This window comes from Chrysemys picta, chromosome 7 (genome assembly GCF_011386835.1).
Source record: "Chrysemys picta bellii isolate R12L10 chromosome 7, ASM1138683v2, whole genome shotgun sequence".
NCBI lineage: Eukaryota > Metazoa > Chordata > Testudines > Emydidae > Chrysemys > Chrysemys picta.
The window spans coordinates 23626488-23651001 of record NC_088797.1 but is presented as its reverse complement, the minus strand read 5'-3'; the positions used below and the strand labels follow the sequence as shown (position 1 = coordinate 23651001).

Here is a 24514-nt window from a genome sequence, read left to right as displayed (position 1 = left end):
CTGCCCCCATGTCACTCAGGGCTGGTCTCTGTGCTGCTCAGGTTGGTCTCAGCTCTTTCTTTCTCTTGTTCCTCAGGGCTTGCCTGGCGATCCTGGTTCCCCTGGGCCCCGGGGACCTGCTGGGCCCCCCAGGACAGAAAGGAGACAAGGTAAGAGGAGGGGCTGTGGTGAGAGGCAGGGGCCGCAGGAAAGCCCAAGTTGTGGTAGTGCAGGATCTGCTGCCGTCCCTCGCCCCCCCAGTCCACTGTGGGATTGTGCTCTGGTCCTCCCTTCTGCACAAAGGCACTTGATGCCATGACCGGGGCAATGCACACATGGTAGGAGGCTTTGCTGTGGCTTGTAGTGGCCTCCTTTCCCTGGATCCCACCCTGCTAACCTGGAGGAGCAGGGGCTCAAAGAGCCATCCTCGCTGGCTCCTGTCCCCTCGAGTTCCCTGAGATATGTTGCCTTTGTCTTTTCGGGGCACTTCCTTTGCTCTTTGTCCCCAGGGTGATGGGGAAGAAGGTTTTCCAGGGCCGCCAGGTCGCCAAGGGGACCCAGGAGATCGGGTGAGTCCCATAAGAGGAGGTAAGCCATGCCCTGGTGGAATGAACCCAGCTGGCATGGAGCACCCTGCAGGCCTGTGGAGCCTTGAACAGTAGGCCCCCTGAGTGGGGAACAGCGAACCGCTCAAGAGCTCTGTGGTCAGAGCTGGGAAAGGCCAATTAGACCTGTGAGTCCATGCCCCAAGCAGGGCAGGAGAGAGCCTCTAGGTCAGAGGCTGCATGAGACCCACTGGGCCAGCGCTCTGCTGGCGGTCTCCCTAGAGCCAGCCCTGCCTCTCCCCAGCTGGATGGCAGCTTGGCAAGCCCTGCCCCAGGGGTGGAGGAGCTCATGTACTTGGCTGGCTGCTCTTGGGGCAGCTGGATGGCAGTCCTAAAAGCCACCTCAGCCAGGAGCCTCCCCACTCTCCGCTCTGGGAAAGCAGCCTTCCAACTGGGGTCTGCACAGAGCAGGTGTAGTGCTGGGGGGCTGCTCACGCCCTGGCTCAGACTGCGGGCAATGAGGCCTGCGCAGGGGCAAGAAATAGCCCTGTGTTCACAGGTATCATGAGGAAGTCAGAGGCTGAGCCTGCAGGAGTGGGTCCTGGATTCCAACCTCCTCAGCCACTGACCCACCGGGCTGCCCCCTGGACAACCCAGCTCACGCCTCGCTTTGATCAAACGGGGAGATAGGTCCAGGCTTCCCTGAAAACACACCTCAGCAGGCTTTGCCAGGGACTCCCTGGTGGAGAGATGTAACGTTCTTGCTTTGCTTTCCTAGGGCCCGAGAGGACCTCCAGGTGAACAAGGAAGCAAGGTGGGTCTTGGGAGACCTCCCTGCTGGCAGGCTGTTCCAGGTGGAGACAGGGAGTTGGGATTCGTGGGTGGTGTACCCAGTTCTGCCAGTCCTGTGCTCTGCGACCTTGGGATGGCCCCTTCTCCTCCCTTCTGCACCTGTTTCCTCATTTGTAAATGGGGGGAGGCTGTCTGTGTCCCTGGAGCCGTGGGGATAACGTGTCTTGAGATCCCCAGAAGGAGGTGCTGAGTGTGAATTGTTATTACGCAGGTGGCCTGCCCGCTGTACTGGGTCACTGCCCTGTAACAAGGATGCCTGTCTGAGCCTTTCCCCACTGGACTCTCTCTGGGGAAGCTGGGTGTGATGGGGCACTGCCCCCACGCCCTGCTCTTTGGTGCGTGGGCTCCTGGCCAGAAACCTTCTGCCTGTGATGGCCAAGGGACAGTCTGAGACAGCACTGCAGCCTCAAGTGGGGAAAGTCAGCGGGAGCCACGAGCCTGTTCTGTGTTCCTGTGCCGGGGTGCGAAGGCAGGGCCACGCAGATGGGGAGTTGCTATAGTCCACTCTGCTCGTGGGATCCCCCCAGGAGGCATCTGCTGGCCACTCGCCCAGTGGTGCCTGCCTCTTAGAAACTCTGCAGGATGAAATGGGCCGAAGGCCTCCGCTGTTGCCCCAGGGGCTCCTCCCAGTTAGGTCCTATCCCTGGGCATGGTCCTGTGCCCTCCAGCACTGATGCACTTGTCTCTTTTGTGACAGGGAGACCGCGGGCAGCCGGGAGAACTCGGAGAAGCAGGGGAGAAGGTGAGAGTTTGCTGGAGCACAGGGTTATGCTGTGGGGACCGGGAGTATCGGGCACTGGCTCACCTCTGCCCTTGGGACAGTGCTGTTGAGTCACGACATCCCGTCCAACCAAGAGGAGAGTTTGGGACCAAGCAGGTGACCTGTCACTATTGGAGCAGGCACCACACTCAGGGCTGCTGATCTGAGGCTGAGTGCTGTTGGCTGCTGCTCCCACCTCCCGAGGGTACGCCCTTTGCACAGGGAACAGGGGTCTGCAGTTTACACCCCTGGGACTTTCCACCCCCTGCCTGTTACTGCTGCTCCAAACCAAAGCTCTGCCCCAGAAGTGATGGAGAAAACGGGAGCCTTGAACAGGGGAGAGTCTGGGATTTCCCTGTGACCATCCCTGTCTGCCGGCAGTCACCCCAGTGACAGACTGGCTCACAGTCGGCAGGTGTGCTAGAGACCTGGACAAACTGGATGTGGATTTCTGGGCCCCCGGATGGGCATGACCATGCTCCGTGCTATGGCTGTGTAGCTTGGAACCCCTGCAGGAGACTCTGTATAGAAGATGGATGCTCTGCCCTAGTCTGTTTCGACTGGGTCTCCAAAGAGGCTGCCTGTTGGCTGCTAGGGAGCGGCTGCAGGGGGCAGGGTTATCTGAGGGGCCCCGGCGAGTATGAGCCCGGTTGAAATTCCCTTTCTCTTTCCATTTCCTCTGCAGGGCGATCGCGGACCCCCTGGGCCGGAAGGGAAGAAGGTAGGTTTACTCTGGGTTAACCTTTCCCAGCCAAGGGCCTGCGATTGCTGGGGTTGGGTAGTAGGCAGGACAGCTCTTGCCAGGGAAGCTGGGTCAGTCCCGTCCCTGGCCCTGGCTCATTCTGTTCAGCCTTGTGGCCCCCTCTGTGGCCCTGATCAGCACGAGGGACAGCAGCTGGTTGCGGAGAGTGGCTCTTCCATTGTGCCAATGCAGTGGGTCAGTGCACCTGCTCTCTGTGCTTCCCTCATGACGCCGGGAGCTTCTGCACAACCGAAAGGGTCCCCTTCCCCCAAACCCACCCTCGTCCTGCAGCTCAGGAGAGCAGGAGCGCTGGCCAGAGGCTTAGATCAAGCAGTGCTGTGTGATCCCAGCCGGGGAATGGTTGGGGGAGGAGCAGAGAACTGGGTGAGGTGGGGAGGCTGAGCAAAGGGTGTGCTCTGGGTGGAGGTTGGCTCCTGCTGGGCTGTGGGGGTGTGATGGTCCTTCCTCACTTCTAAATGCCAAGTGTGCACAGATCCTGTCCTGCTTCCGCTCACGCCTTCTCTCCTGTTTCAGGGGGAGCTGGGAGCTCCAGGCCGCCTGGGCCCAGCAGGCAGAGAGGTGAGTGTGGGAGTGTGCCTAGCCCAGGTGGAACGTGGCAGTGCCAGCCCCACACTGTTGCACAGCCTGGGCAGGAATGCTCCTGTGCTGAGATGTGTCTGCTGCGGCGCCCCCTGCTGATCTGGCACCGTGTTTTTTCTCCCCTACCCCTCCGCTGAGCTTGACAGGCCCAGGGGATGCATGGAAGGGACATGACTATTGGAACCTTGGCTTAGTACACTGAGTCAGTGGGAGAGTTCGGTAGGCGGGGATCCTCCCTCCAGCTTCTAAGCAATGGGCCCCAGCACAAATTGGGCTGGAGTCTCCATCCATGGTTCGTGGGCAGTCTGGCTCTAGCTTGGGGTGTGAGTCTCTGGGGCGGCTGGTATTCCCTGCATGGATAAACGAATGTACCGCCAGTTCTCTCATGGGCTTCTCTTGTCTCTCTAATCTCTGGAACAGGGATTGCCAGGACCGTCCGGCCCCCGAGGGGAAAAGGTAGGGACCCTTCGGTATGGCCTGTGTCCGTCCTGCTTGCTGGGCCTCTCAGCCAGCTCTTGGGCTGAGCAGAGCATTTGTGGGGCATCCATGAAGTGAGAGATGACAGTGCCCGCCCCTGAGCTGCACGGATTGTCCTCAACATTGCTCCTAACGTGGAGAGTTCTCTTCCTCCACGTGTCTTCTCTGGGCCGGCGCACCCCCAGTGTTGCCTTCGTCAATGTCCCTCCCACAGGTCTGGGCCTCAGGGGCCAGGAACCCTGGGCCTAAGTGCAGAAAATACTCAGACTGTCCTTAATGCAACAGACAAGGGGTCAGCTGACACACTGCTGCCCCTTTGCATTCATCACTGACATTTGGTGGGTGCCTGGAGACTAAGTGAGGAGTGGAGGAGGAGTCCAGGTAGGAAGGGCAGGGCTCTAGGTCTCTGGGGAGAGAAGTGCTGGGAATCCCCCTTGATAGGTGAGACTTGTGGGCAGGGCTGTTGGATCTTGGAGAAGCTCTTAGAAGAAATAAAATTCCCCAGGTGGCTCTTTCTAGAGAGGAGGTGTCTCCCCTGTGCTGGGATTGCCCTGCAGAGGGAGGTGGCACCATGTGCAGTCCGCTTGGCTTATCACATCAATGCCAGCCTGTCATCTCCAGCCAGGGGTGCTGGTAGGGCAGAAAGCAGGTGTCCTCCCTTTGTGATTTGTGCCATCTGTGCTCACTGGGTACAGAGAATGGGACCACTGATGCTCTGTCACTCAGCTGGGGCAGTAGCATTCTGCTGGCTGAGTCACTGTCTGGATCTCTGGCACTATCCCCAGTGCCCCTGGGCTTGGGTTCCGAGCGCTGCAGGGGAAGGGGAATCCTTGCGCTCTTTGGATCTGTGTGTTTAAAGTCTGTGGTGTGGGGGAATAGCAAGATCAATAACGCAATCTTCCGGTCTGGCACCAAGCCCCTCAGGAATCTCCTTGTCGATAAGTAACGCCCAAGGAATGGCAGCTGGGTCCCTTGCTGTCCGATGGGGACCTTGGCCTGCGGTGCTCAGCCAGGTGCAGAGGGCTGGCGTGCTCACCACCAGCAGGAGTGAGCCACACTGGCCGATAAGCTGAAGGGCCGTGGCTCTCAAAGGAAATCGAACCAGTCCTGAGACCCTCGGCACGTGGGGCTCTCTGGCTTCCTCACGCTCCCAGGGCAGGGTGGGCTGCTGCCCCTCGGGAAGGCTCTGCCCCCTGGGCGGGGTGCTGACCCCTGGCCTTTGTCATTCTCTCCCTTAGGGGGATCAAGGTGCTCCTGGGGAACCTGGAAAGCCGGTAAGTGGCCGCCTCTCTGCCAGGCAGGAACTGCATTCTCGAGGGCCGGGAAGGGTGTTACTGGGCTCTCATCACCCAGGGTGGGAACTGACCCTCAAAGGGGCAGGAGAGGCACCATGGGACCATGTTCTGCTGGACAGTGGCCCCTAGCATTGGTGCTGGGGGGAAGGTCGGTGCAAAGATAACTCACTGCAGGAGTGGGGCGTTGCCTATGGGGTCTTACTGCACCCCCAGCAGTTGGGGTTCTTCCTCTGTACCCCATCACTCTTCTCCTGAGTGCTGACCTCAGTCAGGGATGGGAAGAAGGCTGCTACTGTGGATACCCGGCCAAGGAGAAGTGCTCTCCCTGGTGGCTGTGAGAGGTAGCAATTCCCATGAAGGTCATGCAGAGCTCTCTCCAGGTGGCCTTGCCAGCAGGGAGCAGTGCACAGATTTCAGCAGTTTCTCTCCTTGTGTTTCTCCTCCAGGCTTCCAGCGTCTCTGGGATCAAAGGAGAGAAGGTAACTGAAAATGATCCTGTCCCCAGAAGTGGGGCGCTGGCGTGGGAGGGGCCTCTCTTAGTTCTTTTGCAAATGTACAGTTTGTAAGTTGCACTCCCAGCTGGCACTGTGTGTTGGGGCAGGGCAGAGTGCAGCCATGGGGCTTGGGCCTGCGGCGTAGTGATGGCTCATGTGACCCAGGAAGGGGGAAGTTACCCAGCAGGGTTGGCGAACTCAACTACATGTTGATTCTGCTCCGTGGGCCAGGGTTTCTGGTTAGGATGGGGCATCTCCTGGACGCTGTGGGAGTGTCCCCAGAGATTGAGGGGAGAGGCCAGTCTCTGTGTAGTAGCTTAGGGTTGGTCTGTTATCTGCTCAGTGACTTATTGCTGTGGTCCGCCTTGGGTGAGAGAACACGCCTCCTTTAGGCCGCCATATTCCTGCCCTGTGTTCCCCTCCTTCAGCCACTCTGTTCTGTGTCTCTCTTCTTCCCACTGCCTTGCCTTTCCTGCAGCAACTCTCAGGACCCGAGGGTGTCACTCCTACTCCCATCCCCTTCTGTCTGTTCAAATCAGCAGCGGTGAAAGAGTTAGAGTTAACGCTCACGTGAGGTCATTGGGCTTGAGAGTTGCTGCTCCAGTTGGATCGGCAGGGGCACTCACCCCACTGGGTCATCGCATCAGGCTCTCTGCAGACGCAGGCAGCCATCGCTGCAGTGTTATGCTCAGCTCCTAAATGGAAGGCTCTCTGCAGCTGGGAGGGCTGGAAACATATTTCTTGTAATGAAAACTGAGGCCAAGCAGGCTGGAGTCCCCATGCTTGGGAGCAGGGGGGCTTTGGCTTCGCTGGGGGCAGCGTGGAAACGTCACCTGCACAGAGGCAGCTTTGGCGCTGCTCGCACCAGCATCCCATGCACATTCCTTCCACCCCCCACCACTCCCGGCTCCATGTCACCTGTGGTCAGTCCAGCCAGCTCCTTTCAGTGTCCTCCTATCCTGAGCCCAGCCTGCCCCCGTTGCCTTGGGAAGCAAGTGAGCGGCTCTGTCTCACCTGTGGGGGGGAGGGCCAGTGTTGGGGTCCAGAGGGGATCAGCTCAGTGTGGCTGATGGTGCTGTTTCCTCCGTTCCAGGGTGACAGAGGACCTGTAGGAGCAGAGGGGGCCCCGGGTTCCAGGGGAGACGCAGGAGATAAAGGAGACCGCGTGAGTATCATTTGGGCCGTCAGAGGCATCGCTCCAGCGCCCAGCACAGCCAGGAGCTCTGGCAGAGGCGGGCAGCTCAGTGGGGTCCCAGGGGATAAAGCCATCTCTCCTGTCCCCTCTGAGACCCGGGCCCAGGGCCAGCTCGCTGAAGTGAGTTTGGGGCTCAGCTCCCCGCTTAGTGGGCAGGAGCCCAAGTCCCACAGCCAGCAGCCTGCTCAGGACGGGCAGGGATGTTGCTGGGAGTGGAGACCGGAGTAGCTCTTGGTGCTGGAGAGGGTGATCGCTCTGGGACAGGGGTGTACAGCTCTCATAGCTGGGTAGGAAAGAGGGTCTCTGCCTCCGATGCTGCATCCCACGAGGTGGCTCCTCAGTGCACCATGGCTTAGGAGCGCTTCAGGAGTGAGTCTAAAATCTGGGCCTGTGCTTGGGGCTCCCCAAGACGTCTGTGTAGCTCCCTGCCCTGGGAGTTGGAATCCATCCCTCCCCGAGGGCAGGCCAGGCTCCACCATCTTCTCTGGGTGTAATGTCGCTAGGGGGAGGCAGTGAGGATCACAGCTTGGCCAGGTGAGGAGCCTGGAAAGGGCTTGTCCTGCCCGCCTTGCTCTGACCTGCTTTTCTTTTTGTTGCAGGGCCCCCCTGGATTCAGTGTCGCTGGCCCACCTGGCCCCAAAGGAGAACAGGGTGACAGGGTGAGGCTTGCCTGCCTGCTTTGTGGCTGGCATCCCCCAGCTGGCTGTGCCCTGCATCCCAGGCCAGGTGCCATCAGGGCCCTGGGGCCGTGCTCCCACTCGTGTCTGTCCCTGGGATTATGTCTGACTCTGAGCTCTCTCTGAGGAGGGAGTTGCTCAGTCTCTGCCCTTGGGCCAGGTGGCATCAATCAGCCTGGGGCTGTGCCCCTCTCTCACTCCTAGTGGTGGGTAAAGGACCAGAGAGCCAAAAGCGGCTGGTGTGAGCACAAGTGGGAGCCCATCTATGCACGTGTGTGGGGTCCTGGCTCACCTGCACTTGGGGTGGGGGAAGGATTTGGGGACTTGCACCCCCACCACCCATGTGCAAGAAGGGCTCTATCAGGCGTCTGGCTGGAGGGGCCCTGGGGCCACTCCTATTGCCCTGCCCTATGGGAAGGCCCCGGAGCAGTCCCCAAGGCCCCGCGAGTGCTGCTCCATGTCCTGCAGCCTCCCCTGAGACCACGTCCACTGGGGGCGGCACAGACTCTGCAGGAAGCCAGGTCACCAATAACAGCCTCTCTCTTTCAGGGGATTGTTGGCCTCACTGGCAAGAGTGGCCCAAAGGTAATGGCTCCGTGGGGTGAGGGGGGTGTGGGGAGGGCTCCTCTGCCTGGCTGCCCTGGGGGCTGGGTTGTGTGTGTGCACTGGGCTCCTCTCCGCAGGTGCTGTCCTGTGGGGGGAGGGGTTCCTTTCTTCTTGTGCCATTTGCATGGATGCTCTGTTTGGGGGGGGGGGCTCTCCCTACCCTGCACGTGTGGGTGCTGTGTTGTGTGAGGGGGAGGGAAGGTGCCTCTACGTATTCACTGTTTGTGTGTGTGGGGGGGCCTCACCGGTTGCTGTGGGCTGTGTGGGGGTGCTCCTCTTGTTTTACACTGTTCACATGGGTCTGTGGATTGGGTCTCTCTTAGGTGGGTGCTGGGTTGTAACCAACTGGCTGTACATTGACCCAGCCTCTCCTCTCTCTGCTATGATTTTTCTCTTGTCTAGGGTGACCCAGGGGAACCCGGTGAGAAGGGGGAGCTGGGGAGACCAGGAGCTCCGGGGCAGATGGGCCTGCGAGGGAAGGAGGTAATGTAGAGGTGCTCTGGATGAGGAGGGCATGACCTGGGTGCATGCCAGGGTGCCCATGAGCAGGCAGATGGGGCTCTTGGGCCTACAGTTCTGACTGTTGCCTCAGACAGTTCCTGCTGGTGGAGAGCCTGTTTCTGGCCACAGTGATTATACAACATCCTGGAGTTTTCATGGAGACCCTGTGCCAGATTGTCATGACAACATCAACAGGCTATTTTTAACAGGGGATCCAAGAGGTATTTGAGGGGGCTGTGTGGAGTGGAGGTGTATCCAGTGGAGGTTCGTTTGAGGGGCTGGTGGGGGTGGGGTTATGTGGAGGCATATGCCAGGTGAGGAAGCTGTGTGGAGTGGATGAGTGTTCCTGGGGGTGTATCTAGGGGAGGCGTGTTCCTGGGAGTGTAGCGAGTAGAGGTGTGTTCAGGGTGATGGTGGGGGCTGCATGGAGTGGAAGCATGTTCCTGGGGGTGTATCGAGGGGAGTTGTGTTCCAGGTGATGGTGGGGGCTGTGTGGAGTGGAGGTATGTTCCAGTTTGATGGGGGACTTGTGGATATGGAGGTATTTAGGGTGCTAAGTTTGCACACAGGGTGCAGTGAATGGGTGGCTCTATGTTTTGTTGGTCAGGAAAGATTACTGGTGACTCTCTTTTTTTTCTCTTGTGTGTGCTGCAGGGTGAACGTGGTGAGAAGGGTGACGAGGGGACCCCAGTAAGTGATCACTCTGTTGCTTTGTGGCAATGCCCCTCCCCCGCTTGACCACACTTGGCTTTTCCCACCATTCTCTTACTTCCCTCTCTTTCCCTCTCAGGGAGAGTCGGGTCAGCCCGGAAAACCTGGCGACCGGGGCCCCCGGGTAAGTGAGGGGGGTGTGAGGGGTGTATGCCGTGGAGTGGCGGGGGGGAGGAGATCATGGGAGGGCTGCATGTGGGATGCACAGGGGGCCGGAGTTGCTGGGACCAAATGGGGACATGGGGATGGACAAAGTGCTGCCCCCCATGGGACTCCGTGCTGTCATGCTCCCCTGAGCTCATGTGAGTGGGGAGCTGCAGAACGGGCCCATCTGAGCCCTGTGTGCTGCCTGGGGGCGAGACAACAGCCGAGATACTGGCTGGGGTGAGCTCCAGAAGGCAGAGCCTGGGAGAATGATGTTACAGTGGGGTTTGGAAAGGCGACTGTCCCTTTTCCCCACCCTGGCAGCTGGGTACCCTCCACTCTTGGGGAGCCTGGTGAATTCCAGCTTCTGTAGGGGCAGCAGCAGCACCATCGCTGCGTGTCCCATGGGCCTCTTGGAGGGGCTTCTGCCTGGCCTCTGCTCCATAACTGCTTGGACCTGAGTGCCCGTGCTCCTCCCCAGCCCTGTTCCTTGGGTCTGGGCTCCCCAGCCTCTCACTCCAGCTTGGGGTCACCATGGTGCTGTGGACCCGCTGCCTCACCTGCTGTCTCTCCACCAGGGCCTACCAGGAAACCGTGGCCTCCCCGGGGAGAAGGGTGACCAGGGAGACTCCGGCGAGGATGGCAGAAATGTAAGTTCCCGACTTGCAGCCCACCCCCTCCTTCCCCAGCAGCCAGCTCCCTGACTCTCCCCTCCCCTCACTGTGCCCCTTCTCTCCTTGCAGGGCAGTCCTGGAGTACCAGGGGCCAAGGGCGACCGTGGGGAACCGGTGAGTAGCTGCACCCCCTTCAGCCACGCTTGGAATGAAGCGTTTAGTGCCCAACCTGGGGGTGCTCCACCCCCATAGGGACCCTTCTCCTTGGGGCACTGCAGTAGAGTGAGGCTGGGGCCCCCAGTGTCACACCTAGAAAGCTGCAGACAGGGCACGGGGCACCACCATGACCCATGCACAATGGAAATCCTCTGAGAAGAGCCGTTGCAGGCTCAGGGTGTCCATTGCACGCTCTGTGCACACACCCCTGCTCCTGTTGCATGCTCACCCCACAGAGACACAGGCTTACTTGTACACTTGCTGATTTGCCCTGGCCCATCTGGTGCTGCCCGGGCCTGCATGTGTCCTCCCTCATGCTCGCCCAGGCCCTGCACAAGTATCCCAAGCTCAGGCGACGGCAGCTGGGTTTGATGATCTTTCCCTTCCACGTCTCTGGTTTGGAGCCAGCCCAGGCTAGCAGTGCTGGCAGCTAAGCCAATGTGCTAAGCCTGATGTCTTACCCAGTCTCTAGTTGGCAATCTCAGCAGAGTACCCAAAGGCTAGCTGGTCCCCAGAGATGGGCCAGATCAGGGCAAGGGGGCAGCGTGGAGAAGCTTGCACCAGTGGCCATCCCTGAGCAGCTGCCCTGGCCATGGAACCCCCCAGTGCAGCTTCTTGACTCAGGCCAAGGTGTGGAGCTCGGGCTCTGTGCCGGGTGGGGGCCCCCGAAGCTCTTGTTCAGTGGTATATCTAAGGTGGTTTGGAGCCCTGCAGAGCTTGTTTAGGGGGCTTCCCCCCCGCTCCCCGGGTGCTGCTGTGTCTTGGGCTGTGTCTGTGCAGATGTCCTAGAGGCCTCCACTAATGCTGGACTCTCTCTCCTTCTCTGCAGGGGCCGCCTGGACCCCCAGGACAAATTGTAAGCTCAGCATTTCTTTGCCCCTGCCCTGGTTGTGTTGGGTTTGTGCTCTGGGCCCCATAGCATGTGACCCCTCTCTCTGCCCCACAGATCAATTTGGAACCTGGAGGAGGAATTGGAGAGAAAGGCGAGAAGGTAAGGCTGCTACTACCTCCTGGGGGCTGTTGTGGGATGGGAGCTGTGGAGCTGCCCTCTCTCTGCAGGAGTGGGATAGCCCAGCTGAGGGCCCCAGGCCTGAGGCTGGGCTGTAGCCTAGAGCTCTGCGTGTTCTGGTACCACTCAGGACTCTGCAGTATGGACCACACCTGCCCTGCAGAGATACTGTCCTGGAGTGGAACCGCTCCCTCCCTGCCTGGCAGGGGCATGGCTCACCTGGGCTTGGCTCTGGGGGTGCACCTGGAAGAGGATACAGGACAATCTGGTTCCAGGGGAGCGACACAGCTGGTCCACCTGCCTGAAAACACTGAACATCTGTGGTCCCGTGTCTAATCTGTTCTGATTTGGCTGTTTCCATTTCAGGGGGTGCCAGGGGACCCCGGAGAGGATGGGATGAAAGGTGCGAAGGGCGAAGCTGGGGTACCTGGCCTGCTTGGAGAGAGGGTAGGTGCCAGTGCCTGGGAGTATCTGTCTCAGGAGGTGCCACTTGGAACTGAAATGCCCTTGGATTGAAAGCCTCTGCAAGCCGAGCTCTAAGGGAGGGACGGGGGGCGTGGCAGAGGGAGCTGGGGGGCTGGGTGTAGCTCCTGGGAGCATAATAAGGACGCTGTCTCGCAGGGAAGGGATACCCATATTGCAGGGGGTGGAAGGTGCCTGCCAGGGGAGCAGTGAGTGTGGGGAGGCTGCATGGGGGGCGTGTATTGCAGGGGTTGGGGAGTCTGTTGCACGGGGTTTGGGGCATAGGTGCACATAAGAATGGAGCATGCTGGGGGCTGGTACCTCTGGGGAACATGCACATGTGGGGAGAGCCTGCACAGGGAACTGGTTCATCTCTCAGGTATTCATGTGGTGAGGGGCAGGGTGATGAGTATATGGGGGAAAGTGGGCCCCAGCCATTTCCTCCTGACACTCCTGGAGCAGAACCATCTCCTTCCTCTTGCAGGGGATCGAAGGTCCCAGAGGCCCCCCTGGAGCTCGGGTGAGTCCCTGTTCCCTTTCCTCTCTGCTGCTTTGGAGGAATGCAGCACTTACTGCTCCCCACCCAGGTGCTGGGGAGCTTTTGGCTGGCTCTGCCCCTCACCTTGTGACCAGCCGTTCTCTTCTGTTTCCTACCCTACAGGGTGACCCTGGAGACCGAGGCCAATCAGGAGACAAGGTAAGAGCCTCACTTTCATGTAACATGCCAAGTCTGCCTGGGCCCAACATGGGGTGGGCAGGAGCGTGTAGCTGGGGTGTGTTTGAGAGGGCCCCATTGGATCGTACCATGTCTATAAGTGGAGCTCTCACCAGGACGTGCAGCCGGCAGGGCCTCTTTGCCTTGTTCGTGGGGGAGGAGGGATGCATCCCTGCTGCTTGGCCTGTGCTTGCAGTCCCAAGTGAGGGGTGCAGAGTGCAGCATGCCCATCTGCATGGGGCAGGGTGGGGGCATTCAGTCTGAGTGCTGAAGGGCTGGCCTGCATCACTGTTGCAGGAAGGTCCTTACTTCCATTGCATCCTGTGCTGCACCATCTGTTCTCCCAGCTAATGCAGCTGCCTGCCCCACTGGTGGACTCTCGGGGAGGTAGGAATCGGGGAGCCTTGGTGCAAAGCCATCACTGCCTGATTCTCTTTCAGGGAGACCGAGGCCCTCCGGGGCTGGATGGCCGGAACGGCTTGGATGGCAAACCTGGGCAAATGGGGCCCTGCGGGGCAAAGGGTAAGTGTGGCCTGGCTCGGGGAATCCCCATCCCCCTTGCGTGAGGCTGCCCCTCGGAGTGGTCTAGGAGCGGCTCTGCTTCTTGCAAGGAAAGCCACTAACTGGCATATCGGTGTATCGCCAGGTCCTGCTAGCCATGTAACATACGCCCGGCAGCATGACCTGCCCCTGATAGCGCCGCCACCCGACAGCAGGGTGTGCAGGTGCCCGGGGAGACCCCTTCCCCAGGCTCCAGGACCCCGCTGTAGCTGAAGGAGCTGCCTCGATATTGAGGGTTGCGGTAGGAAGGCAGGTGAAGGCGTTGCCTAGCAGGGCTGTGTGGGGCTCTCCATGTACAGGCCGACAGCTGCCCCAATCATGCCAGTGCACCCTGGAGTAACACCCCCAGGGTGGGAGGGAAGTACAGTCTCTAGGGTGACCCCACCCAATCCTTGGCCTCTCTCTGCTGAGATGCCAACAAGGGTGCCAGATAGTGCCAGCTGTAATGGTGGCTCAGTAGTGCCGGCACCTGCCCTTGAGGATGGATGGAGACCATCAGCTTGTTCACTTCAGCCACAGAGCCCATGGAGCCTGAGCTGGGTTTGAGTCGATGCCTAGAGGGAGGCTCTGTGTCCCTGAGCTGTGCAGTGCCCTGTGCTCATTTGTGTCCATGCTCCCTGAGTGCCTGCTGCCGGGCTAGCTCAGGGGTGCTGCTGGCTTTCCCTGGGTGGCTGCTGCTCCCCTTCCAGTGAGTCTAGGGGCCCTGTTAGCAGAGGTGCCTGTATGGTGGTGACCTCTCCTGCTTTCATGCCATGAGGTGAGCCAGGCCTCTCTGGAGCCCCCAGGGCAGCACCCTGACATGGGGTGGCCAGGCCCCTAGAGTCAGGCCTGAGCCTATCCCCAATGATCACCGCCATATTCTCTTGTTTTTCTAGGGTGACCCAGGCAAGCAGGGTGACCCCGGCCGAGATGTAAGTACAGAGCTCCTGATTCTGAGGGGTGGCGGGTCACAAGATGCAGGGGGCTTTCCCACTCCCCCCTTTCCCTGGGGCACCCCGAAGTCTCATGCACGAGGCCAGTATCTGAATAACACCGCAGCAATGGGACCAGGCATCACCAGAGCAAAGCACTGGTTCAGCTTTACTCTGCGCCCCACCTCCCTGTCACAGGGGTCCATCCATTCCAGTATCCTTCCTCTGATCAGCAACTGATGCTTTACCCTGAGGGCCCAAGGCCTGGAGCTGTGTGTTGAAATCCTGAGCATGGTGGAGCTGTCCTGGGGGCCATCTGACCCTGCAGAGTCCCTGGCCCGAGGGCACTGCTTACCCCTGCAGTCCCCACTCCTCCTCTCCCTTTGGTGCTGAGCTGCAGCCCCTCATGTCTGCCCTGTGACCCAGCTGGGATCTGCCTCTCACCTGATCTTTTATTGTTGCAGGGGGCTGCCAGGCCAGCGAGGGGAGCAAGGTCCCCCAGGAGCCATGGGCCCCCCAGGACCACCAGGCTTGGCTGTAAGTAGTTTGGTTGGCTGTTGTGGGCCATCCCTGCTGGCTGTTCCCTGCACCTCCTCTCTGGCATTGCCCTGCACTGGCAGGGCCTCAGATAACCCACCCCCTGACTTGCCTCCCTACCAGGGGTTTCCTTAGAATCATAGAATATCAGAGTTGGAAGGGACCTCAGGAGGTCATCTAGTCCAACCCCCTACTCAAAGCAGGACCAATCCCCAACTAAATCATCCCAGCCAGGGCTTTGTCAAGCCTGACCTTAAAAACCTCTAAATAAGGAGATTCCACCACCTCCCTAGGTAACCCATTCCAGTGCTTCACCACCCTCCTAGTGAAAAAGTTTTTTTTCCTAATATGCAACCTAAACCTTCCCCACTGCAACTTGAGACCATTACTCCTTGTTCTGTCATCTGGTACCAATGAGAACAGCCTAGATCCATCCTCTTTGGGACCCCCTTATGAGGTCACTCCTGCTCTCCGGCTGCCTCTCATCCATGGTCTCCACTCACCCTTATGTGCTTGCCCTGTGGGGTGTGACCCTGCCTCACACCATGTCCCACATGCTCTGGGAGGCCTGTTCCCAGGACTCATGCTGCCCCCTTGGGCCATCCTTTTGCCCTGAGCAGCCTAACCCAAGTCTGATGTGAGGCCTGCTCGGGCCTGGGGCTGCTGGCCCAGAACTTCCTGATCTGTCAGGCAGGTTTGGGGCAGCCCTTTGCTCCCAGCAGCTCCATTTGGCTGGTTGTTCTGTCGGCCCGGCCCATGCTGTTACCCTGGGTCTAGCTCTCTCCAGTCAGCTGCCTGCTCCTGTTGGCTGTCATGCCCTCGCTAATCACTCTCTGGGCATGGCTCACAGCCTGGGCAGGTAGCCTGACCCAGCCTCCCCTAGGAGCTGCTTTCCTGTGGTATGACAGCATTGGACTCCAGCCACCCTGCCAGTCGGGGTGAGCCCAGAGGGGCCTGTGGAGGGGTCTGCTGCTGTCTCAGGCATGTGGAAGGCCCTTCACTCTGCTAACAGCCTGCACTTCCTTCCAGGGCAAACCCGGCGACGACGGCAAACCCGGCCTGAACGGGAAGAACGTGAGTAAGGGAGCCAGCCTCTGCTGGAGGAGGGCAGCTCCTGGCTGTGGCAGGCAGGGTCTCTAGGCCTGATGTGCAAGGACCTGCCCGGGCAAGAGGGAGCTGCCCTGGCAATGGGGTGGAGATAGAGGAAGAGACCGCTGACTATAAAGCTATAGGGTCCCTGAGACTGTACTGAATGCAGGCAGAGGGCTCCCTGAGCATGGGGCAGGGAAGCGGGGGTTTCCCTTACCAGACTCTGGTGCCCCTCCCGACAGGCCAAATATTGACAACCCCTGTAGCAGGTCCTCAGCTTGCCAGGACCTTCCACTGATGGGTTGTCAAAGGGGCATAGCAAAGGGCTTCCCAAGCCCAGAGTGTGGGCCCCCCATGTGGGGCACCCACTGTGCCATGGGTAACCACCAGTGCCTGCCATCTCCCTGCTGCCCACCAGTCCTCAGCTCCACTAGCCCTGAGGGAGCCTGGCTCATCTAAGGGCTGTATGGCAGATGTCAGGAGGCCTGGGGGACCCAAGGGGATGTATTGTGCTCCCCAGTGTGGAGGTGACAGTCTGATCTGGGACCTCTCCCCGCACCTGCCCAGGGCTCAGCCCCCTAGTGTGCAGGGCCTATGTGGAACAGGGCTTTGACTAGTGGTTTCTATCCTCCTAGGGAGAAGATGGGACTCCAGGAGAAGATGGGAGGAAGGTAATGAGCTAAAGGGCCCCTCTCCCCTGGACTAGCCACCCCCCTTTGATAGCCAGGCCTGTGAGCAGCCTAGCAGGTGGGGTTCCCCTGGGGGACAGACTTCCCTGCTGCTCCATTGTCTCTGCCAGGCACCTCTCACCATGTACTTCCTATGGGAGCAGGAGCTGCCTCCTGGTGCCAGCATGCAGCTCCGGGCTGCTCCAGCTTTGCTTACCCAGCAGGAGGGGTGGGTGAGGTTACTTCCTCCCCACTAAGTAGCAGTCCTAGACCTTGCTGGCTACAGGAGAGGGGCCACTGGGAAGACAGACCCAGGCTCTGGGTGAGGGTTCTTGCCCCAGTGGGGGTGGGGCAGGCAGCCGCAGTGGCTGGGCCCTGCCCGAGTCCCCTTGGCTGTCTCATTTGGAAATGGAATGAGGCTGTAAGGTAGCCATTTTCTCTTGGCTTTTCCTGATTAGGGGGACAAAGGAGAAGCTGGCGCCCCTGGCAGAGACGTAAGTACCTGTGATTCTCCCCTATCCCCCCTTTCCTCCACCTGCCCTGGATTTACCCCAGTCACAAATTGCCCCCCAGCCTAGGGGCTCGGCGCAGGGTCTGTCTGTGTTTGGTGGCTCCACATGTGACTCTTCCATATGCTGCCTACACAGTCACTACGGCCCCCTCTCTCTGCTCCGATAATCCATCACACTGGGGGCTGCACCGGCTGGGTGGTGCCAGTGGCAGAGACCCCCATCTCGCAAACCTGGGGGTGACTCTGGTGGGTTTCCCCGGCTTGCTACCCATAGGCAGGCAGGGGTGGTCGGTAGTGATCCTCGCTCTCCAGTGCATCGGGACCTTTCCCTCCGGCAGGGGAGGGGAGTGCAAGCGGCGTCCTGAGGCCTCCCCCCACCACACACTGTATGAGGGGAGCCGTGCCCTCTGGCTTCTGCTCCCCGGCTCATAGAAGCTTGGGTTTAGATGGCAGGCTCTGCTTAGCTGGAAAGGGCAGAGGAGGCCCCAGCTCTGGCTAATGAGATGCTGATGCGGGGGTGGGGGGAGTGGATCGGGGTGGGACTGGGGCCTCGGTGACTCCATTGCTTACAGGCCCTAGTTGTTTCTTGGGCTCCCTTTTTGGCACCTCCATTAAAGCATCACTAAAAGATGCTGGTCTGCTCCCAGTTGGTGCTCCCACCCACAGCAAGTGGTGATAGTGCCGGGGGAGGTACATGCCTTCTGCTGGCACCCCAGGGTGCTAGCACTTTTTGACAGTGACAGGCCTTTCAGCAGTCATCTGCCTGTAGTACCTGTCTGTAGGCCCTCCCAGCTGGAAGGAGGTGAGGGTAAGAGGGTTTGGAGGGTGATGCCAAGGGGTAACAGCACCAGATGGTGATGCATCTGTTCTTCTTTGGCAGGGTCAAGAAGGCCCCAAGGGCGAGCGAGGAGACCGTGGGGCGCCAGGCCCCTTGGGACCTCCTGGTGTCCCCGGTGTACCTGGGCAGGTTGGACCCCCAGGCCAGGTGCGTAACCTCCAGAATAATACTTCTAATACCAGCTGCTTGGCACGGCTTGCTGTGCCCACGGTCATTTGGGAGTGGAGCCCCATAGCCTGCACGAGAGCTGGGGGCGGGGAGAGCACTAGTGCTGTTTACAGCTGGGAGAGTGGAGAGAGAAGAGGAGACTGGCCCAAGATCACACTGAGCTCAGAGCCTAGGACTCTGGTCTCCCAGACCCTGCTCTAGACACTAGATGATATGCCCCTGGCTGAGGTGGGAGTCCAGAGCCACCAGGGTCTGAACAGCAGAGTAATGGCTCATTGTGCCATGGCATGGATACCCTGGGTCCCTCTCTGATTCCCTGGGGAAATCCTGTTCCTCTCCAGCTGCAGCTACAAGCTCCTTCCAGCCCTGCAGGACCACTTGGGATTGGACGGCTGACCATACAGCCTGCTTCCTGCCTCAGGGGGCAGACCCCGGGGCAGGGGAAGTACCCCAGCTTGAGTGGGCTTCTCCTCACAGACACCCCAAGCTGCGTGGCTTCCTCTCCCCAGCCCTGGGAGTGCTTGCAGACCCCACCCATTGGCAGTGAAGCTGCTCTCTCCCCTTGCTCGCAATTCCAGGGTCTACTCACATTCCTTCTATACCTTCCAGGGTGCTCCAGGCCTCGCTGGGGCTGCCGGACAAAAGGTGAGTGTTTTTCCCAGCCCCCATCAGGCCACTGGAAAACGACCAGAGCAGAACAGCCTCTCCTGTCAGACCACACTGGCTTGCTGTGCCAGAGCACAGACCTCTGGGCCCTCGAGGGTTAATCCTGTGAGTTCCCTGAGCCCTGCTCCCCACTGTGCCCAGCTGGTGGGTGTGGCTTAGTGTCCTCCTGTGAGCTGTCTTCTTTGGAGGAGCTGCGGGCTAGGAGGGACTAAGATGCTTCCTGGGGGGCCTGCGTGGAGAGCAGCGGGGCCCAGGTGTGAATGGCAAGGGAGCTCTGCCCACATTCTCTGGGGTGCCATAGGCTTTGCAATAGGCCAGTGGGGGTTCCAGCGGGTCTGGCCCAGACTTGATTCCAGGTAGAAGTTCTCAGAGGCTGCAGAGCCCATGTACTGGGCTAGCTGGGGGTGGAGCACTGGTTCATGTGTTCACCTGCCTGTCTGGGGAGGGAACTTGGGTATCTGCCCTTCCCTCAGCACCTTGGCACTGTTCCTCCCCAAGCTGTATCACTTCAGCCTAGGCGTAAGCAGGGGCTCCTCCAGAGGAGGCGAGGCTGAACTCTTCCTCCAGGGCTCTACTCTCCAATCGCTGGGCTGGAGGGAATCCTGACTCCTCTTGCTCTGTTTCAGGGCGACCGAGGAGAGGCTGGATCCAAAGGAGAACAGGTGAGTACCCAGCACCACCTGGGGCGATCCGCCAGCACTGAGTCCTCTCCTCCCCCCAATGCAGTGCCCCCTGGGGTGTGTGTGTGTGGGGGGGAACCCAGAGCTTGGTCAGCCCCACTGTATTCCCTCTGAATGTAGCTCCTGGGGCACTGGAGCAGCTCCATCAGCGGAGATGAACAGACCTTGCCAGTCACTGCCACTTGGGAGCAGGAAGACCACGGTGATTCTAGGCCTACTGAGTCCACCCCTGCAGTTTTCGTTCTCATTGCCAAGGGAGCCTCCTCCTAGCCCTGGTGGCTGTGAAGAAATGCTTGGGAGTGTGACCCGAGCGTAGCCGATGCAGCAATGCCAGCCTGAAAGAACTCTGCCCCACTCATGTCAATCCTGTGTTAACTCTGGAACTTAATGAGGCCAATTTAATAGCAACATAGTAACTCTTTCCCTGCTGATCGTTTTAGCAGCAAATCCCATCTGAAGCTCTTGCTATTTCACAATTCCAGACCACCTCCTATGGTGCTAACCGCCCCAGCTGTCCCAACCTCCAACTTCCCCGACGGCTTCGCTTAGGTGGTTCTGCATTAATACCAAATGCCTGCAGCCCAGTGAAAATGGGGGACAGTGTAAAATGGACTTAGCTATCCAAATAGCTAACCCAATGTGCTGTGGGCTCCCATGTGTCCCTGGGATAGAAGTCGCTACTGTGCCTTTCCTCTGGCTGATGGGCTAATCCAGTCCCCTGGGTAGTTCAGGCAAGCGCTCGCTTTCTGAGTGTAAGTGACGCTGCTGCAGAATTAGCAGACTCTGGCTGCAGCAGGTAGGTCCTATTTGCTGCAAGATATGAAGAGTTAATGCAAGTGACTGGCTACATTACAAAGGCAGTTGACCGGGCCTGTGTGAGACCTGCAGTCCCAGGGAGAGCGCAGTAGTGACCTGTGAGTGGTGTCATCGCACTAACTGATGGGTGAGATCTCAGCCCCGTCCTCCTAGATGGGGAGGATTCTCTCTCCCCCATATTCACCAGGTCCATTCTCCTTCCCCCCCAAGCTCCTGCTGCGACCTTCCCAGGGGTTTCCATGTGACATGGCCAGGTGGGCAGTGAGCAGAACTGTTCTAATCTGGTGTCGTTTTGCTTCTTCTCATGGTGACTAGGGCAGACCTGGGGATCCTGGACAACGTGGTGAGCCTGGGACCGTCTTGGTAAGTCACTGCGTGGGGCCAGTCGTATCCATCTCAGAGTGGGCCACCTACTTACACCTGCAAAATAGCCTGGGCATCTGCTGGTGCAACCAGTTCAGCCCTGGCAGATGCGGGGAGGGCTAAGGCCCTGGGGTCTCACAGCTGGCAGTGATGGAGGTTGGGGTTATGCCTCGGCAACCCTGGCTGGGGGCTGACCCTGTTTTTGTTCTCATTGTCTTTCCCTTGCTGTTCGTAGAATATTGAACGTGCCCTGGAAGCCTATGGGATTAAGGTAGGAAGCAAAACAACAGCGAGCATCTGTAAAGAGGGAGGGGAAACATGGGACTTGGGGTGGGGATACTGTCCCTGGCCACTGGGAAACCAGCAGGAGGGAGGCCTGAGCCTGGTAAGGGTGGGTGAGGAACAAGGGGAGAGTGAGATGTAGGGGGGATGACAGAGCCCTGACTAGTAGGCTCTTGGGTGGAGGAGACCAGGGCCCGGAGAGTGCACAACCGAGAGGGAAGCCAGCGCCATTGAGCATGTGATGTGGAGAAGGTTGGGATACTGGCTGGTGCACCTGGTAAGGGAGTGAAGGCCTGGGGGCCATGGGTAATAGTGGGGAAGGCATCTGCCTGGTATCCCAGCAACTCTGTTGCTGGCAGGCATTTGGCAGTGGTAGGCCATGGCTGCAGGGTGTTACAATGGGATTGTTCCCATGTGTGCCAGGGGGAGAAGTCATCTGAGTGTGAAGGTCAGACCTACCATTCTCTGTCCCTGCCACTGACCTTCCCCTAGCAAATCCTGGGACCCCAGCATGTCTGCCTGCATTCATCAGGAGACCCTGTTCTCGTGCAGTGGTGGGATCGAGAAGCACTTGCTCAGGGATGTATGGACTCTCCAGGTTGTCCCTCTGTCAGGGGGCTCAGGGCCTGGATAGATTATCCCTCCCCCAATCCAGTATCTGGGACTTCTCTCCTTTGCCCGCTGTTGTGATGACCGCGCTCTGTCTCTCTCAGATTGCCTCGCTCAGAGAGATCACTGGAGCCTATGACGGCAGCACTGATCCATTTCTGCCCTACCCTGACCGCCGGAAAGGTCCAAAGGGTGATAGGGGAGACTCAGGGGAGAGGGGACCTCCAGGCAAAGAGGTGAGGTGAAGCCACCAACAGAGGGCTGGGGCAGGTACAGAGGGGAGGGGCGAGTTCCTCTGGGGCCTCTCTGCTGCCCCTTGTGGGTGAGGGGTCCTTCAGCCAGCACCCAGGGAAATAAAACACTCCCCGTCTTAGGGGTTGCTCTGAACCTGGTCCCAATGGGCCCCACTTCAGGCCTGGGTTAAATCAAGCCTCTTTGAGTCCCTCGGTGCTCAGGGACAAGCAAACAGCTCCCCAGGTTCGTCCTTTCCTCAGGAGAGGAGGCGTGTTGAGTCTCCAGCCCCTTCTCCTCAGGACTCTCACACACACGGCTTTGGAGTCCCCTGTCTCCAGGGGAAGATGAAGGGGGGAAATCCCAATGGCTCCCTGGTTCTCTCTGCCTCACAGCTCAGAGATGCAATGAATCTCAGCAGCATCTCCTCTAGGGAGTTGCCTCCCTCACTAGGGCTGTCCAGTTCCTGCCAATTCATAGATCTGCTCCATGCTGCTTTCCTGGGAAGGCAGTGGACTCCAGCTGCTTCTGGGCCCTGCTGGTTAACCCTTGTCTCCCCATGCACAGTCCTGCCATCACACTCCATTAGCAAGTGCAGCTCTACCCTGCCCAAGGCCGAGCGAGACTTACCTGCTTCCTGTGCCCAGTGCTCCACAGGCAGCCAGCCCTGACTTGGTCTGTCGCTGGCTAGAGACTGAACTCCCCGCTGGCCCCGAAGGGCTCCCTCCAAGCCAGGGCTGAAACCCGTTGATAGGGGCAACACATGAAGGAAGCCTGCCCATCCACTAGCGGCACTCTGTCTCCAGTGCTGTCCATCCAGCCCCAAAGCATGAGCTTCCCCATCATGTTCCTTCACCTGCTGGCGCCAGCCCTGGGACTAGCTGAGTTGTGGTGTGTTTCTTGCAGGGTGTGATGGGCTTTCCTGGAGAGAAAGGGCCCAAGGGCGACAAAGGAGACCAAGGCCCTGCTGGCCCCCAAGGCCCCATGGGACGTGCTATCGGAGAGCGAGGTCCAGAGGGGCTGCCTGGCCAGGCAGGGGAACCTGGCAAGCCTGGAATCCCAGGGGTGCCAGGGCGGGCCGGGGAGCTTGGAGAGGCTGGCAGGCCTGGCGAGAAGGTGAGTGAAACCTGGGGAAGAGGGAACAAGGATTGGAAGGTCAGTGGTGGCCAGTTGTGCAGCTGGCCTAGTGCGTGAAGCTGCTAGGGGATGGGACAGGAATGGAGGGGGCTTCCCTCCCCCCCCCCTCCCCGACTGTAAGATGTGGTGACGCCTGCCTGCCATGACTGTTCTCTCAGGGGCAACGGGTGCCTGTGTGGGTGGGAGCAGCCCATGGATTTAGGGGCCTTTTTGAGGAGGTTGTGCAGGGGGAAACAATCCTTTTGGGAGGACTCTGTGCTACATGGTGACCAGACTCTTGGTTCCCAGGCAAGGACCTCAGCTGCTTGAGGGCCCCAAGTCCTGTCTCAGGCTCCCGGTGAGACTGCTCCGAAATCTATCAGCTGGGGCCCTCCTGGCATTTACTGACCCTTGCTTGGGAGGGGAGGAGGGAGCAGAACCAAACCCCTGAGACAGCTCTGCTGACCTGCCCCCCCCCCTTTGCTTTGCAGGGCGATCGGGGCGAGAAGGGCGATCGGGGAGAGCCGGTGAGTGAGGCCTGGACCCACCAGGCATGCAGCCTGCTGCACCTTTCCATATCATGCACTCTCCATAACTGGCAAACATGCCATGATCTGTATCTCCGTGGGATAAGAGGCAGCTATTACTGCCCATGTCTGCACATGCATCGAGATTACCAATAGGGGAAACTGACCCTCTGATTTAGGGGGCTCAGGATTATTCCCTGGGGGTGCAGGGGCCATCGGTTGCATGTAGCCTGTGGCCATGGGGCTAGATTCCAAATACCAGGGACAGGGATGCTGTCTTCTGTGCCCCCCAGGCATGTCACTGATGATTCAAAGTCCAGTGGCTCCTCATGTAGCCCTACCCTAAATCCAGCAGGAATCCACAGGGCACACAGAGAAGCCCCCAGCTGGCTGGCACATGCACCAGCAGGGGAAGGATTTTGACAGTGCTGCAGTACCATAGTCCACCTGTGTTGTGCTCTGGGCTTGCAGGTGGAGCCTTGGAGGGCTGGGATCAGAGACGGTGCCCGCAGCCCTGAAGGGAGCACTGACTGTGGGGCACAGAATGGAAGGTCCCTGGGATCTGGGGCCCAAACTAGGGTGGGGAGAATGGGCCAAGAAGTGCATAAAGGACAGTCCTTCACCTTCTCCCCAGTCCTTCGCTCTGCCCCCTTGGGGTGTTGCTGCAGGGTCAGTGTACAGGGGTTGCCTTCTCCTGGGGTGTGGGGCTGTTTCCCCCCGGGGACGGCTTCTGCTCTGCCCTCTGAGGGATCATCTGGGTCTTTGATCCATGTCCTGTTTGTCTTGTCTCAGGGCAGAGACGGCGTGCAGGGTCCTCCAGGGCCCCCGGGACCCAAGGTGAGTGAGTCCCCACCTGGCAATGTTGTCCAGGTCTGCCCACTGGGACCAGAGGGTGTTTGGCTCTGGGCCATCTGCAAAGGACCTGACTCCCCTGCTCCTTGGAATGACAGGGATGGGATAGTTGTGAAGGCCATGTGCTGAGCTGTTGGGGAAGGGAGTGCCCCATGCTTCCCCACAGCCTCCCACTTCTGGGAGATGCTTGGGTCTAGACAGCCTTGTCCATCGCTCTTTGGCCAGGCCTAAGAAAGAGCCAGCAGGACACAGGGCAGATCCTGTACAACCCCCCACCCTCCCCAGGCCTTGGGCCTTTGAGTCCCTATTGTCCAGTGTTATCATGGGGTCCTGCTCTTCAGGCAGCTCAGACACAGGTGTCGGGAAGCCACTGCAGGCAGCAGCCAGGTGACTAACATCACTCTGTTTAGCAGGGGCCTCACCATTGTGCAGCCCCAGTTGAACTAGGAGACAGCAGCTGGGGCAAGTTGCCCCAGGACCTGTCCTTTTAACTAG

At 59.4% G+C, this 24514-nt stretch overlaps 1 protein-coding gene across 1 annotated transcript in view; it reads left to right on the top strand.

The window, feature by feature from the left end:
* The window catches only part of COL7A1 (collagen type VII alpha 1 chain), a 120299-nt gene that overhangs the window by 55411 nt on the left and 40374 nt on the right, over positions 1-24514 (top strand). The window contains 38 exon segments of the mRNA XM_065552763.1: positions 42-149; positions 489-548; positions 1303-1338; positions 2074-2118; positions 2822-2857; positions 3413-3457; positions 3899-3934; positions 5194-5229; positions 5697-5729; positions 6838-6909; positions 7539-7598; positions 8166-8201; positions 8625-8705; positions 9378-9413; positions 9514-9558; positions 10157-10228; positions 10322-10366; positions 11238-11264; positions 11355-11399; positions 11784-11864; positions 12364-12399; positions 12541-12576; positions 13035-13087; positions 13089-13116; positions 14031-14067; positions 14533-14603; positions 15633-15677; positions 16328-16363; positions 16819-16854; positions 17752-17856; positions 18487-18522; positions 19170-19205; positions 20355-20402; positions 20638-20673; positions 21398-21529; positions 22431-22640; positions 23132-23167; positions 23960-24004. Of these exon segments, the coding sequence (XP_065408835.1) occupies positions 42-149; positions 489-548; positions 1303-1338; positions 2074-2118; positions 2822-2857; positions 3413-3457; positions 3899-3934; positions 5194-5229; positions 5697-5729; positions 6838-6909; positions 7539-7598; positions 8166-8201; positions 8625-8705; positions 9378-9413; positions 9514-9558; positions 10157-10228; positions 10322-10366; positions 11238-11264; positions 11355-11399; positions 11784-11864; positions 12364-12399; positions 12541-12576; positions 13035-13087; positions 13089-13116; positions 14031-14067; positions 14533-14603; positions 15633-15677; positions 16328-16363; positions 16819-16854; positions 17752-17856; positions 18487-18522; positions 19170-19205; positions 20355-20402; positions 20638-20673; positions 21398-21529; positions 22431-22640; positions 23132-23167; positions 23960-24004 (2097 nt within the window).